Consider the following 14,955-nt stretch of genomic DNA (forward strand, 5'->3'; position numbering starts at 1 on the left):
TTTTGAACTGAAATTATTTCAGGAATTATTCATACAACTTTTAACAAAATTTTGGTTGTTCACTATATAGCAGAATTACTTATCCTAGAGTCACGTAAAATCATATTTCACACATTACTGTTCATTCACTGGAAGTATTCCCAGTGAAGGAACATGCCTGTTTCTTCACTGGTTAGAAGTTGCTTTTTGTCTTTTAAACAGAATTTTGATGTATAATATGACTAAAAGTACAAGAAAATTAAAAAATTTCTTTTATTTTCATTAACTGGGAAATGAACCCAGTAAAGAAACATTTGTTCCTTCACTGGTTTTTCATCGTTTGGTGATCCAGTGAAGGAACACCCCCTTATCTCAGTACTTGATTATGCTATGGTGCTTTAAAAAAAATAAAACGTAACTTCAATAACTATATTTTGAATTCTCTTTTTCACAGTGAGAAAAATAAGACTACTACATGCAATTAATTCCACTTCAAACATGTAAATACAAACACTCACCTTATAATTTTTTCAATGAAACAAGGTGTTGCAGAGATAATAACAGATTCAAAAAAATTTCCAGAGAAGTCTATTTGACCAGGTAATCCAAAATATTGCTAGATGACTTCCTATTGTTTGGCAGTAAGCTATTGTTACCAATCAATCTAAAAAAAACTTTCAAATTCTTATTTTTAATCAATATATATGAAATGTTCCTTCACTGGGTAGTGTTCCTTCACTGGTTGGTTTACCCTAGTAAGACATTTTTTTATGAATGATTTCGTACCCTGAAATATCGTCTGCAGAAATTAATTTAAATATTTACAGTTATGCCAATAGATTGCATTTAAACTGTAACCATATATTTGTTTTAAATGCTCAAAAATCTTTTTTATTTTGTGCCTGTTACTAGTGTAAACATTTCACTTTATTTTTCCGTTACTCTTTTTTTTTTCTCTCTTTGTTGTTATCTAGATGTATCAATAATTAATTTTGTTGTTGAAGTTGTAAAGAATAGAGTTTGATATTCCTGCATTAAATCAATATTTGAATATGTTTTTACAACATGAAACATCCTGCTTCATATCATATTCTTATCTAACACAAATATAACACCTTAAAATGCATCTCTATTTTTTTTTTCGTGTCTTCTTTGTGGAGTAAACGTTTTTATGAAGCTTTCAGAAAACTGTTTTAGTTAGTGACATGTTTGGGGAAATCCTTATTATGGAGAATTCTTGAAAATTGATTTTGATCTTTCGGTTTTTTAGTCACGAAACGTTGTGGTATGTATTTCTTGGTTATTTTCTTTCAAATGTGATTTCAATTTTTCTTCTATTTTGAATTACATTCAGAAATTAAATATTAAGCAGCTATAAATTATAACAAAATTTATGAACTGCAACTAAATGCATATTACTTTGAATTTCAGCTTCTATTCTAAGATAATATAAATAGAAATCACTTGGATCAAAAAAGTTTTGAAGACACAAACCCATATTATTCCAATCAAAAGCTACTCAATTAAAAAAGAGTGAAGTATATCCATAAGACTCAAAAGTTAATTTCAAAATACGTTTGTAAAATTATAAAATAAATTATGTGTTTAAAGTCTGTACTATCTGCCGAAGTTATTTTACTGAAAACTGAAACAATTTGATTAGTATTTTAAAATACAGGTGCATAGAATGTATGAAATAATTGAATAGCATTACCATGATTTTTTTTCAGAAACTTAATGCTTATTTTATAAATTATAATTCATCTTGTAACGTTTACTACTATATTTCTCGTTGGGCTGATGGCACTATTTTGAACCGAATCCCCACTATTTTATTTCCCATATCTTCTCAAAGTGGACCAACCGAGAATTCTCTATATATATATATTTCCAAAAAGCAATATTATTGGAATCCGATTAAGAAAAGCGAGAAATCGCTAAACTATTATTATCGTCAATGATGCTTAATTAGTTTTGGTAATAAAATATACTAACTAAAAATTTTAAAAAAGTTATTTACTCCAAGTATTAAAAGTCAAAACAATTAAGGAAATGGATAAACAATTAAAATATTAAATGCTAAATCCGAAATATTCAATATATATCTTAAATATTTGGCAAAACTAATGGGAACGTTTTCAACAAAATTATGCATGCCTCAGTGGATTCTGTATATGAAAGAATCACAGAGAGGGATGGTTAAATTTTATTTTGCTGCCAGCCTTTCACTGCAGATGGAAATTATGCTTTGGTGAGGACAGATCTGAGTACCATTGACATCGGGCTAACTAGGAGAGAGTTTCGTGGTTTTGAATTCCATTTTGCGTTAATGCTGATTAGTTTCGCTGAAAACTTTTTTTTCCGAAGATGACTGGGATCTTTAGTCAGGTGTTCTCTTGTCATTTAGATTCAATGCTAAAAGTAAAAATTGCTGCATATCCACTGAGTGGATTGGTTGCTCAAGGCCGGAAAGTGGTAACCTAAATTATGAAGAAAAGTGAGAGTAGTTTACCACGATAGAAAAATACTAAAATCAGTTTTATGTTGATATATATTTTTTTAAATTAAAAAAAAAGTTTATTTTTGTATGAAACTGCTAAATTTTGATGTAAAAATTTAAAATAATTTATGTGTTAATGTTCAGCTCACGCCTATGAATCGTTTTTGAACATTTTTTGGAGTAGCAAACGCAGATAAAACTTGATGACAGTTTGCTCCAAATTGAATTTGTTGAGCCGTGGTAGCTCAGAGGATAGAGCATTCTCCTTTCAATGAAGTGAACCGGGTTCGAATCCCAGCGTTAGCCGGTCGATACGAATTCCGCACCCTGCTCGCACTGACCACAGTGCCGACATAAAATATCCTCAGTGGTAGACGGATCAGTCCCCTTAACATCAGGCGTCGTGGGAGGTTTGTATGATTTTCTTCTATTTGTAACGTAAATGTGGGTTAGTTCCATCAAAAAGTCCACCACGAAGGCAAATGTCTCCCAATACTTGATCCCGAAGTTCTCTTGTCTTCTGGATTGAGTTCAAAATTACAAGACTATGGAGTTTATTGCTTGAATATAAGCCTAAATATATGTTTAGTTATTTTAGCTTATCAAACAAAATTATATTCGCCGAAAACATTAAAAAATCTTCATAAAAACGCGCAAACACTACGTACAAAAATCATTTAAAATTCTCAAGAAATGTATTAATCCAAAATTATTCATCGTATAATTTTATTGCATCATTTTTTTTTCGAAATTTTTTTTTCAGAGCTCTTAAAAGTTATCAAGTTCTGTTTTTTATTATCTATTAAAGCAACGCCTTTATTTGTGAACTTTTTTCAAAAGAAGAGTATTGTCTTATGATACTGTATCAGCTTGAGTTTTTTTAATAACAAAAAAGTCATGAAGAAAACTAAAATCAGTAATTTAACTTAAAATCCAGAAGGCGAGGGAAAAGTCCCCTTAAAGGTTGACTTATAGATTAAAGAATTTTTTTCCCAAAACTTAAAAAGAAAAAAAAAATCAAGTTTTTTGATTGGTTGATTTATTTTTCTAGCAATGCATGTTGATTCTACTGATACTTCGGCATCTTCCGTGAGTTCACCAACGCCACAACACCGTGACGGGTTGGAGACAATAAACATATTATCATTTCTTAACCGTATTACTGATGAGTTAAGCTTTCATTTCAAACGAAATGCTGTGAAAGAAGGATACTGCGATAACATCTACGATCAGGTTTTTTTCACACCATCATCCGGATCATTGTCTTACTATAAAGATTTGGTAGCACAATCATCAAATAGCTCTGCAGAAGTGGAGTTACCTAATCAAGCACAGCAATTCAAAAAAACTGTGACAGAACAAAAAATGTAAGTAATAGTTGAATACATTAGGGAGATTTTGCAAATTTACGTTAGTTTCCGTACGCAAGATTTAAATAACTGCTTATGCGCACTTCTAGTGCACATGCGTCAGTTCTGGTGAAATGCGCATGCGCCAGTGAAGAAATATCAAACTTGCGCAAGTGAAAATAAGAGTTTTTTCAAAAATCCGTAAGCTAACGAAGAGGAATATCATTGTACTGGGGTTAGACTATATTTGTACTGGGTTTAGACTATATTTTTTTAGAGCTGTTGTAGTTTTATTTACGTCGCACTGGAGCTGCTCAATGGGCTATTGGCGACGGTCTGGGAAACATCCCTGAGGATGATCCGAAGACATGCCATCACAATTTTGATCCTCTGCAGAGGGGATGGAATCCCCGCTTCGGTAGCCCAACGACCTGCACGTGAAGTAAAGCACTTTACGGTAGAACAGCTTAACGAGGACCAATACCGTGCGCCCTTGGTGCCTACGTAGACTGATCCAAGTGGTCACCCACCCGCACACTGACCGTAGCCAGTGATGCTTGACTTCGGTGATCTGCTGGGAACCGTGTCTTAACAATCAGTCCACTGCGGGACTTTACTGAAGGTGAAACTGCGGATCTGTGAGCAGAAAATTTGGTAGATAATAGATTTTGAGGAATTAGGCGATAAAGAATGTTGCTTATCATTATTATTATTATTTTTAAAAAAATATTATTGAACTTCTGTTGATTATTTAACTTCTTTTAACGAAATTGTATAGTTAAAATAAATATAATTTATAATTTTGAAATAACGAAAATATATCCAGTTTCTTATGGAACTAGTGCAATTAAACAACCATAATATTAAACAAAAACTAATAAAAATTTTTATTTTATTTAAGGAACCAATGTAAGATCACGCGATTCATTTCTAAATTTCATCAATACATTTCTCCTAATTCGCATTCTTTGTCCAGTTTTGGTTCGAAGGCATAAACAGAATATTTAACAGCTATAAAGAGCGTGCTTGTAGCTTTGTCTATGTCAGAGGTCACCAAAGTGGTCTATATAGACCCCCAGGGGTCTATTTAACATAAGCGGGGGTTGATCCGAGCCTGGGGGTCGATCCGAACCGGAAGGGTCAATTGGTCGAAGGATTATCAGTATTTTTCAGATATGTGACAATTAGAAATAAAAGAAGAAGACTTGGAAATATATATATACAGGTAATCTTCAAAAATTGAGCGACGATTTTAAACTGCGTTTTATTGATTTGGAAAACATTGACATCCCTGATTGGATTATTGTGCCATTTTCTGCTCAAATTGAAAACATGGACATCAACCTGCAAGATGAGCTTGCTGAATTATTATGGGGATTTGAAGCAAAGACGCTTTTTAAAAATTTAGCAATAAGCAAATTTTGGACAAATGTAAATATAATGCAAAAATATGTAAAACTTTACGAAATAGCTCGGCCACTTATGATAGCATTTCCAAGTTCCTATATGGTTGAAGCCGGTTTCAGTCAGGTAAATTCAATCTTAACTAAGAACAGAAATAAATTAAATGTGGAGTTTCGAGGGGATTTATGATTAAAATTGACCAATTTTGAACTCAATATAACGAACCTTGCAAAAAAAAAAAAAAAAAAAAAACACCAGGAATTGATTAAGAAGCAATAAATCCGTAGTTACTTTGCTTATTATTTCTACTTACTTATAATTACTTATTATTTCATAAATATTAAGGTATTTATATTTCAACATTAATATATTTTTCATAAAACTATTGTTACACTATGTACTATTACTTTAATAAATGTTCAAAATCATAAAATAAATGTACATACACAGTATCTAATAGAGTTTTATTTTAATTAGCAGAAAATTACTTTTATGGGGGTCGATGGAGATTTCGAAAAATTATGTAGGGGTCGATGATCAGAAAAGTTTGGCAACCCCTGGTCTATGTAGTGAAAATCACGTCAACATAACTTAAACGTATCATCTAAAATAAATCTGAGCATGCGCAGTTGCCTCATTCTTACCTACGGAATTTAACGTAAAAGTGAGAAATCTCCCTTTTTTTTAAATAGAAAAAGCTTATAACATTTAGACATATTTGAACATCTTGTAACTACATTTTATTTCGAAGCAGTTTCATATTGAATTAAACTTTTAACTTTATAATTACACGAGTACGATTTTTTTTAATTAAAATGTATGATGCATTGCAATTGGAAAAAGAAAAAAAAAAAGCAATGCAAGTGGAAGTTTTTCCGGGAAACGCGTTTTTATTTCAATTGCGCGACACCATGCTAGTTCAGGTATAATTAATTATTTAACTAGAAGACACCACACCCTGCTGGCCGGGATAGCCTGGTCGGTAGGGCGCTGGGCCCATGTCCGAGAGTTCGTGGCTTTGAAACCCGCCGGCCGAAGACTCCCCGTGTTATAAAGTGACTGATGCACGTTAAATCTGTCGAATCGCGAAAGTCCTCCATGTTCCCATAACAAATCAATACGTCGGGGGTACTGGATTGGAGATCGATCGCTCTCTGGTTCAGGTCAAAATTACGATCTGTGGATGAATGAATGGATGTATGAATTTGTCCGCCCTATAAACGGGTGTGGCATAAGTCGAATTCTTGGCCACAGATGGCGCCACTGGAAAACAAGAACAATCGTACCCCCTCTGCCTAAACAGGCATTCTTCAGGCACAACAACAGCAACCACCCCCTGCTCACTAACGCTCGCCAGCTATGTGATGTGAAAGTTTTATTTTTCGCTTGATATTGAAAAAAAATCATAAGAATCTTGTTAATAGTTAATTAGCGTAATTTATAACCAAATCATTTTTTATTATAAATAGCGATTGCTTCTCACTCATAATTTTTTTAAAAATGTCTATAAAACAGGTAATTTTTTTTATAAAGTGTATCAATATTTAAATTTCCCGTACGCACACATTTTGTTAAACGTTAATCGTAGCGATATGAACAGCTACGTAGATTTGAAAAATATTCAATTGGACTTGGAAAGAAGAAAAAAAAGATTAAATACAGAATGTGCAACACATTGATAAGAAGTAATTTTACTTATTGACACTATATAATGATTACCTTATCATATGAAACTGTTCAAATTGTAAACAGTTTTTATTTCTATCGAGCTTCTTATAATTTAAAAAAAAAATTCGATACAAATGATAAGATTTATATGGGGCAACATCAAATCACTCACTCTCTTCTTTTATTGTATTTATTCATTTTTTTAAACATCAAGAAAACTTATAAAAGAAGATTTCGGAAGAGATAAAGTTTTCTGCAACAATGGACCAAAAAAGAGAAAGCTCTCGAGAAAAAAGCACTTGAAATTGTAATAATTTTTTTAAAAAAAATATTTATTTTGAAAATAAAATTGCGATAAGTGCGTCAAATTTAAAACTTTTAATGCATTACTGGGGTCTGTAGAGCTGTTCACATGGCATTTTTTACTGCAGGTTTAACAGTAATAATTCACCAACTGAATATAGAATCTTTTTTATTCCATCGTACTCAATGTACATTTTTCTACTCACCAAAGTAATTTCGATGCTCTAAGTCTGATGCTTTTTCCGCAGCAAAACAAAATGTAGCGTAAAGTTGAACACCCAAAACAGAGGCGGTAACGATTTCTTACTATTCTTTAAGCGCTATGTTATAATTTTCTTAGGTGCTGTTCTTTTTTTCTTACAAAACTTTTTTTCAGTATGGTATATACTGAGCCGCGATGGCTCAGGGGATAGAGCGTTCGCCTTCCAATGAGGTGAACCGGGATTCTGGTCGGATGGCTGGTCGATACGAATTCCGCATCCGGTTTGCACCGACCACAGTGATGACGCGAAATATCCTCAGTGGTAGACGGATCATGGGTTAGAGTCCCCTTGCCATCAGGCTAACCTTGGGAGGCTCTCGTGGTCTTCCTCTCCATGCAACGCAAATGCGGGTTAGCTCCATCAAGAAATTCTCCACGAAGGCAATTTCTCCCAATACTCGATCCAGGAGTTCCCTTGTCTTCTGGATTGGGTTCAAAATTACAGGGCTACGGAGTTGAACATTAGTAGCCGTAAATCCATAAAATTGGATCAGCTGTTCAACGACGGTTATAAAATAAAATATGGTATATACTTTTTCTCGTGTCGTAGGAGCAAAACAAACGCGCTTCTTAAGACTATACTAATGCATTGCCAAAATAAAAAAAGGAACAATTCATAGTGAGTCGAACTGATAAATATGCTTGGCAACAGTGTGACATATAAAGTTAATTATGTAATGTTTATGAAGTTAATTATGTAAAACAGAGGTATATTGTGGAGTAGTGTTTCCAGTATTGAATGAGTTACGTATGAATCTTTTTACTTTCACATCCCTTCAGATGTAGGCGTTGTAACAATGAATGTTGGGTGTTCGAAAATTCGACCGATTTATTCAGAGGGGGGAATGATATAAGACATTGAAGTTGCAATTACGACTCATTTTCAACAAAACTTCCATCAGCTATATGAATAAAAAATTATAACACATAATAATAGATGGTGTTTCCTACACTAGGGTGCGCTGCAAGCTCTTGACGGCCTATATTTCCGGGTTACTGTTTTTGACGTGCTTTGAAGCCATTGAATCACAACGTGATCATTGTGTTTTGAGACTGTCTTGGGAGTATTTCTTATAGACGTGTATTTGCTATCTGATTTATTATTTGTGTTTAAAGGAAGAATCGTTATTAGAATCATCATTTGAAAAAAATAATCGTTATAAAACACTTCTTACCTTCTTAACAATAAAAAAGAACTGTTATGAAACACTTCTTAACAACAAAAAATAACCGTTATATAACACTTCTTACCTTCTTAACAATAAAAAGGAACCGTTATAAAACACTTCTTACCTTCCTAACAATAAAATGGAACCGTTATAGAACACTTCTTAACAACAAACAATAACCGTTATATAACACTTTTTACCTTCTTAACAATATACAAACTTCGAAATTTAAATCGAAATTACAATTTGTGAAATGAACTTAATCTCGCTGCTCGAACAACATGCTAACATTAGCATATGATAGTGCACGGCTTTCAACAAGATCAAGCAGTAATAAACAAGTAAAATGAGGTTGAATCAAGACTGCCAAAAAAGCGAGTTATTTCTAAATCTAGCTACTATGTCACCTTTTTTAACAATGCATTTATAAATAATTCAAACAAATTTTCACTTCAAATTCATCAGAACTACTTAATATCATTGATATGTTACGAAATTCAGCAGATTTGGGCTCAGAAATTATAAAACTTATTTCTTTTATTAAAAACAAAATTATCTGTTTGAAAACATCGCCTCGCAGAAAAAGCTGTAATAAGCAGCTGTACACTTTCGAACCGAAAGCAAAGGAAATTAAGAGTCCGAGATTGTTGTAGTTGTTGTTTACATTTATGTTGCAAACACCATCCATTTAAAGGTATCAAAATGAAACTAAATAGACTGCTTATATAGCACTTATAGTTTCAATAAAGATTTATATTGAAACTAATAGATAATAGAGACTAAACACATAAAAATGTGTACATGTTGTAAGTGCCAAATTTCTCAAAGAATACTTTTTGTTCTTAATTGCTTTCCAAGACACCTGTTGCACGTACTGGTTTAATGTACAATTCGAATGACACTGGTCCGAAATAAAAGAAATATACATTTTCTTTAACCTGACAGAAAGAATTTACTTCTATTAAAAATTTGGTATTTTATCTTATTGAAAACATGTTGTTACTTATATTTTTTTTTTCAAAAGTAAGTACTGCAGTAAGTGAAAAAAATATTCAGCTACTGTAAAATTTAAAAAATAATTTAGCACAGGTCAATGAAACATGAAATGGCTTCCAACACAGCAGATAGTGCTCGTTGTTGTAGGTACAGGTAAGAATTATATACCCAATTTATATATTTTTGAAGCTTTTAATCTTACCTCTTCAGTTTCTTGGGATTATTAATATCAGTCAAAGATGAGTCTCTTAAAAAATAATGACTTATGGTACATTAAAAAATGTAAATATCCTAATGTATTTTTTTGTACTGGTTAATAAAATTGATATATAAATCTTCCCTTCCATCTCATTAAGTTTGTTTAATAATGCCAATCAAAGTACGGAAGATCCTCGCTTCTCCGAATCTCTTTAATTCAAATACCTCTGTTTCTTTTTCTTCATATAATTGATCAATCTATCTGTTTTACAAAAAAAGTTCTCCCACATCACTATAGCCAAAGCAAAATATATCAATACAATTGACAGTGAAACCAACTAAGAAAATCAATGAAAATCAGGTAACGATTCAGAATTAGCTGCTTTGTAGAAATGGTTATCTTAAAAAAAAAAAAAAAAAAAAAGGAACGACGAAGTACCGTTTTCTAGTAGCAATAGTGCAAGTGAATTTTTAAAAAAATATCTTTTATACATATAAAAGACATGGATTAAATGGCCATCTTAAAATTAAATCTTTTTTAGTACTATAATGAATGAATAAAAGAAATCTCAAGGTTTGGTATTTATTGATGAAAACAGGTATAACATTTGAATATTTTAAAAACGCAACTAATATGGAAATATTTGTTTATACGTCAGGATCAATTTATCTCAGATTATGATGGTCCTGCCATATTCGGAGGGTAGAACACATCAAGCAGTATTATGAAAAACCGGTTAAAACATCATGTGTAGAATCTTCCAATTGTAATTTTTATATCTGTAATATTTCATTTTTAGATTCTACTGCTCGAGTTCCTGTACTGGATACCGCAACTCATCAATAGGTGCCGGACCTCTCGAAGATTTATTTCAAGTATTAAGGCCTAACATCAATGAATCATATGCATCTAAACTTTTTCTTGGTGATTCTGAGAACTTAGCCGCTTTCTCTAATACCGATAACGGTACAGATTATGACTGGCAGCAGTTGACATCAGATGGAGATGATTTTTCTGATTTCATTGACATTCTTCATCAATGGCCGTCTGAGAGTTATCAAGAACCATTTCCAACTTATGATACAAGTATTTATAATTTATTTGAAGATCAATGAAAGAGATTTGTGTGCGATGAAATGGTATTGGATTTTCTGATTTCATTGACATTCTTCATCAATGGCCGTCTGAGAGTTATCAAGAATCATTTCCAACTTATGATACAAGTGTTTATAATTTATTTGAAGATCAATGAAAGAGATTTGTGTGCGATGAAATGGTGTTGGATTTTCTGATTTCATTGACATTCTTCATCAATGGCCGTCTGAGAGTTATCAAGAATCATTTCCAACTTATGATACAAGTGTTTATAATTTATTTGATGATTAATGAAAGAGATTTGTGTGAGATGAAATGGTATTGGATTTTCAGATTTCATCGACATTCCTTACCAGCGGCTGCTGAAAGCTATCAACCACTATTTTCAACGTCTGATATGAAAATCTATACTTTTGTCTGAAGATCATGAAAAGGAATTTATATGTTTCTCTGGCATAAAATGGAATTGAATTTCCGAAATTTCTTTGACATTTTTCATCAAATGCTGTTTGAAAGTTGCTAACAATAGTGAGCGTTCGATGCAAGTAGTTATGAATTGTTTAAAACTCAGTGAAACAGTTTAGTGCTTTTCAACAACATGAAATGGATTTTAATTCTCTGATTTCCTTGGCTTACACTTCGCAATCAATCGTTTAATGGTAACATTTTCTACCCACTATTATTGTTATTTATCATTTATTTAAAGATCAATGAAATAGATTAATGTGTTTCTGAAGAGACATGAAATGCATATGAACTCAGTCAGTGGCGTACGCAGAATTTTTTCAAGGGGGGTGTTCATAATTTTCTGAAACTACTAAAATAAATTCGAGTCTGTAATAAAGCACTATTATTTCCCTAATTTAGACAGCTAGACAATTTTGACTTTTTATTTAGACAGCATTGTTTAGTTAAATTTTGATTTGATTTTTTAAGTTTAAGAACATAATGTAATATCTTCTAAAAAAAAGTCCAATGTCATATGGGTGGGAAGTAACACTTTGAGGGCCACTTTCACATTCATCAGATTTTGTTATGCTAGAAACGTTTTCTTCAACGGAAGTATCACATTTCTGTACGACAGAAAAACTTACATTGGTACTAGATGGTACACCTCACTAATTTCAGGTCGCGGTTTTTTCGCAAAATAATTAAAAATTGTTAAATTCTTGCGTTTTGACATCCTAAAGATCCAAGAACAGCAAATATATATGGATTGGTACAGAAATATCCGCTATGCTATGATCTCAAAGTTTCGAGCTGGAATGAATAACTTCAATGAGCACAGTATCTCCAATGGTATTGTTACTGATTTCTTCACTAGTCGAAATAGTGGCGACGACGGGCTCGGCGATTGTTGTAGTTAATTTACGTCGCACTAGAGTTGCACGATGAGCTATTGGCGACGGTCTGGGAAACACCCCTGAGGATGATCCGAAGACATACCATCACAATTTTGATCCTCTGCACAGAGGGGATGGCACCCCCGCTTCGGTAGCACGACGACCTGCACGCGAAATCGAGCACTTTACTGTAGAACAGTTTAACGAGGACCAATACCGCACACCCTCAGTCCCTACACAGGCTGATACAAGTGGTCACCCACCCGCGCACTTACCGTAGCCAGTGATGCTTGACTTCGGTGATCTGCTGGGAACCGTGTCTTAACGATCAGTCCACTGCGGGACGGTACGGCGATTGACTGAACTTTTTGTTGAGATAAATCAAAACAGATTTAGCGGCAAGCTCCGAAAGACAAGCGGCAGAGATAACTCTTAGTCTGACTAACTAACTCCACTGTACTCCGTTAACCCTTTTATATAATTTTTCACCGCATCTCCAAAATTCTCGAATTGTCTCAAAGACGACAGAACGTCTAGGATTCCAGAATCATCGCGTAAAGAGCTCGCGAATGACAGCCAGTCTCGAAAACTATACTGGTAGGACAGAAAGGAACCAGTCCGTAACAGTATCACGTGAATTTGGTTTCAAAAGTACAACCCTATTATAGTTAATGTTTTTTCAGTATTCTGAGAAATACCGTGACAAAAAAAAAGTAGGCATAAGGCAGATAAAAATATATAGTCTTAAAAAATAATAGCTCGCATAATTTCTACTAAAATTTTTATTTTTGCCATTTTGTCTGAGCTCAAGGGGGTTGTTTAAACCCCTAAACCCCTCCCTTGCGTACGCCACTGAACTCAGTAATTTATTTTAAATGTATTTTTGATATTCTCAAAAGTTATTTTTATCGCCTGAAAAATATTTGTTGTTTATTTGAAAATCAGTTAAAAAATTTACTACTGATTTTCTTAAAAATAACAGGCGATTTTTTTAAAAAAATAGAAGATATAGAAATAAATGTACAATTAGCTGCATTTTTTTTTAATGAAACGAGTTGATATATTCTTACAAACTTTTTAAAATTATTCAGAGTTTGTTTATAGGTGGCACTACTGTCGGAAAAAACGAAACAATATTTTTTACAGCAATGACGCCATTCCAACAGAAATATTTGCTGGAGCATCAATTGATTTGTCCTCAACTCAGCCAACATGTTGTAACAAATGCTGGCTTTTCGAATAAATGTTTTACAATTTGTCTCAATTATCAGCGCCATCTGCTTATGACTTCTGTAGCTAACATTAAACTTTGGAGGTTATGAAATCAATGGTTTCTGAAGGTTCAACATAGTAAACCGTGCATATCTGCCTCCTTCCTTTTTTTTAAAATTGGATTTTAAGTCATCGCTCATTTATAGGGCACGAGCTATGTTTCTAGTCACATATTTAAGAAAGATGATTTGTTTGATTTCACCATCCAACTCCCTCCCTTTTTAAGAAAAATTCTGTCAGGAATAATATTGCTTTTAGAATTTAAAAATAGAAGAGAATTAAAAATTTTTGGTCACTAGTAAAATTTTTTAAAATTACACATTATACCTGAGAAAAAGGCTGATTGTAGAATTATTTTATAATATCTAAACGCGAAAACAGGATTTAATTTTTGTTTTTCGGTATATTTAGTCCACCTTTGCAATACAGGCAAAGTGGGACAGGTTTTTTCGAAAGAAGAAACATCAAAGAAGACCAAAAAAAAGTTTAGCGAATTACCTCGTGAAACTTTTTGGAATTAAGTTTCGAAAGTCATTCAAACATTGTGAAATGTTAAATGATAAGATATAAATTATAAGTTTGTCACGAGTAGTAACTAATCCAACAAATTGAAAAATTTTACTATAATTTCAGACAAATTACTTTGATAAAAATGTAACAGTAAGGTGAAATTCCTATATATATTTCTGAAATAAAAATTTAAAGATTACATTTAAAAAAAAAAAAATGTAAACATATTTTTCATTACATTGTACTCTTGTCGGTCCAAAAAGTAAATTATAATGTTTGGAATAATTATCAATACTTAATTTGGGCTTTATTAAAACTGCCTACACATATTTTAGTTGAAAATTTAATTTTTGACTTTTGGCCTAAGATCATGGTCTTCTGGTCCACAGTGAAGTGGTAGGTAAAAAAAGAATATGTAAACGTGTTATTAGTATCTTTCCTCCCAGTAAAACATGAAGTGAGTTACAGTATACGCTGTTTAGTACGACCTAATTACAGCGGCCTATCCATTACAACGATTGATGCGTGATGTCCCGTTTGCTATTTCATAGAAGCAATGTTATTTTAATGCCGATTAGAATATGCACTGAAACGCGCATTCCAATACAACGACCTAAATGTAGTCATTTAATTTAGAAATTGTTTTAAAGAAATTATTTAAACCCTTATTTCTTTTGATATTACCGCACATTAAATGTAAAGAAGTGATAGAAGAGGGGCATATGAGCAATTCTACAAATAAACGCCAGTTAGGCGGCCAAAAAAAAATTTAAAAAAATTTGGAGGGCACACTATTTCTACATGAATTTTCTTCTTCCTTACACCCTAAAAAGGCGAGAAAAAATCGTGAACATGAAATTTTTTCTTTGTGACATACTCTTTCTGACATACTCAGATAAATCTGAG

At 32.6% G+C, this 14,955-nt stretch overlaps 1 protein-coding gene across 1 annotated transcript; it reads left to right on the plus strand.

Annotated features, from left to right (window-relative positions):
- Positions 1-1,129: 1,129 nt before the first annotated feature.
- LOC107449232 (uncharacterized) lies at positions 1,130-13,302 on the plus strand. The gene is made up of 3 exons (XM_087167439.1): positions 1,130-1,264; positions 3,531-3,846; positions 10,629-13,302. The coding sequence occupies exons 2-3, from the start codon at positions 3,533-3,535 to the stop codon at positions 10,942-10,944; spliced, it is 630 nt and encodes a 209-aa protein (XP_087023565.1). The 5' UTR covers positions 1,130-1,264; positions 3,531-3,532; the 3' UTR covers positions 10,945-13,302.
- The last annotated feature ends 1,653 nt before the right edge of the window (positions 13,303-14,955 follow it).

Source organism: Parasteatoda tepidariorum, chromosome 7 (assembly GCF_982258835.1).
Source record: "Parasteatoda tepidariorum strain Cologne lab strain chromosome 7, Ptep-v5.0, whole genome shotgun sequence".
NCBI lineage: Eukaryota > Metazoa > Arthropoda > Arachnida > Araneae > Theridiidae > Parasteatoda > Parasteatoda tepidariorum.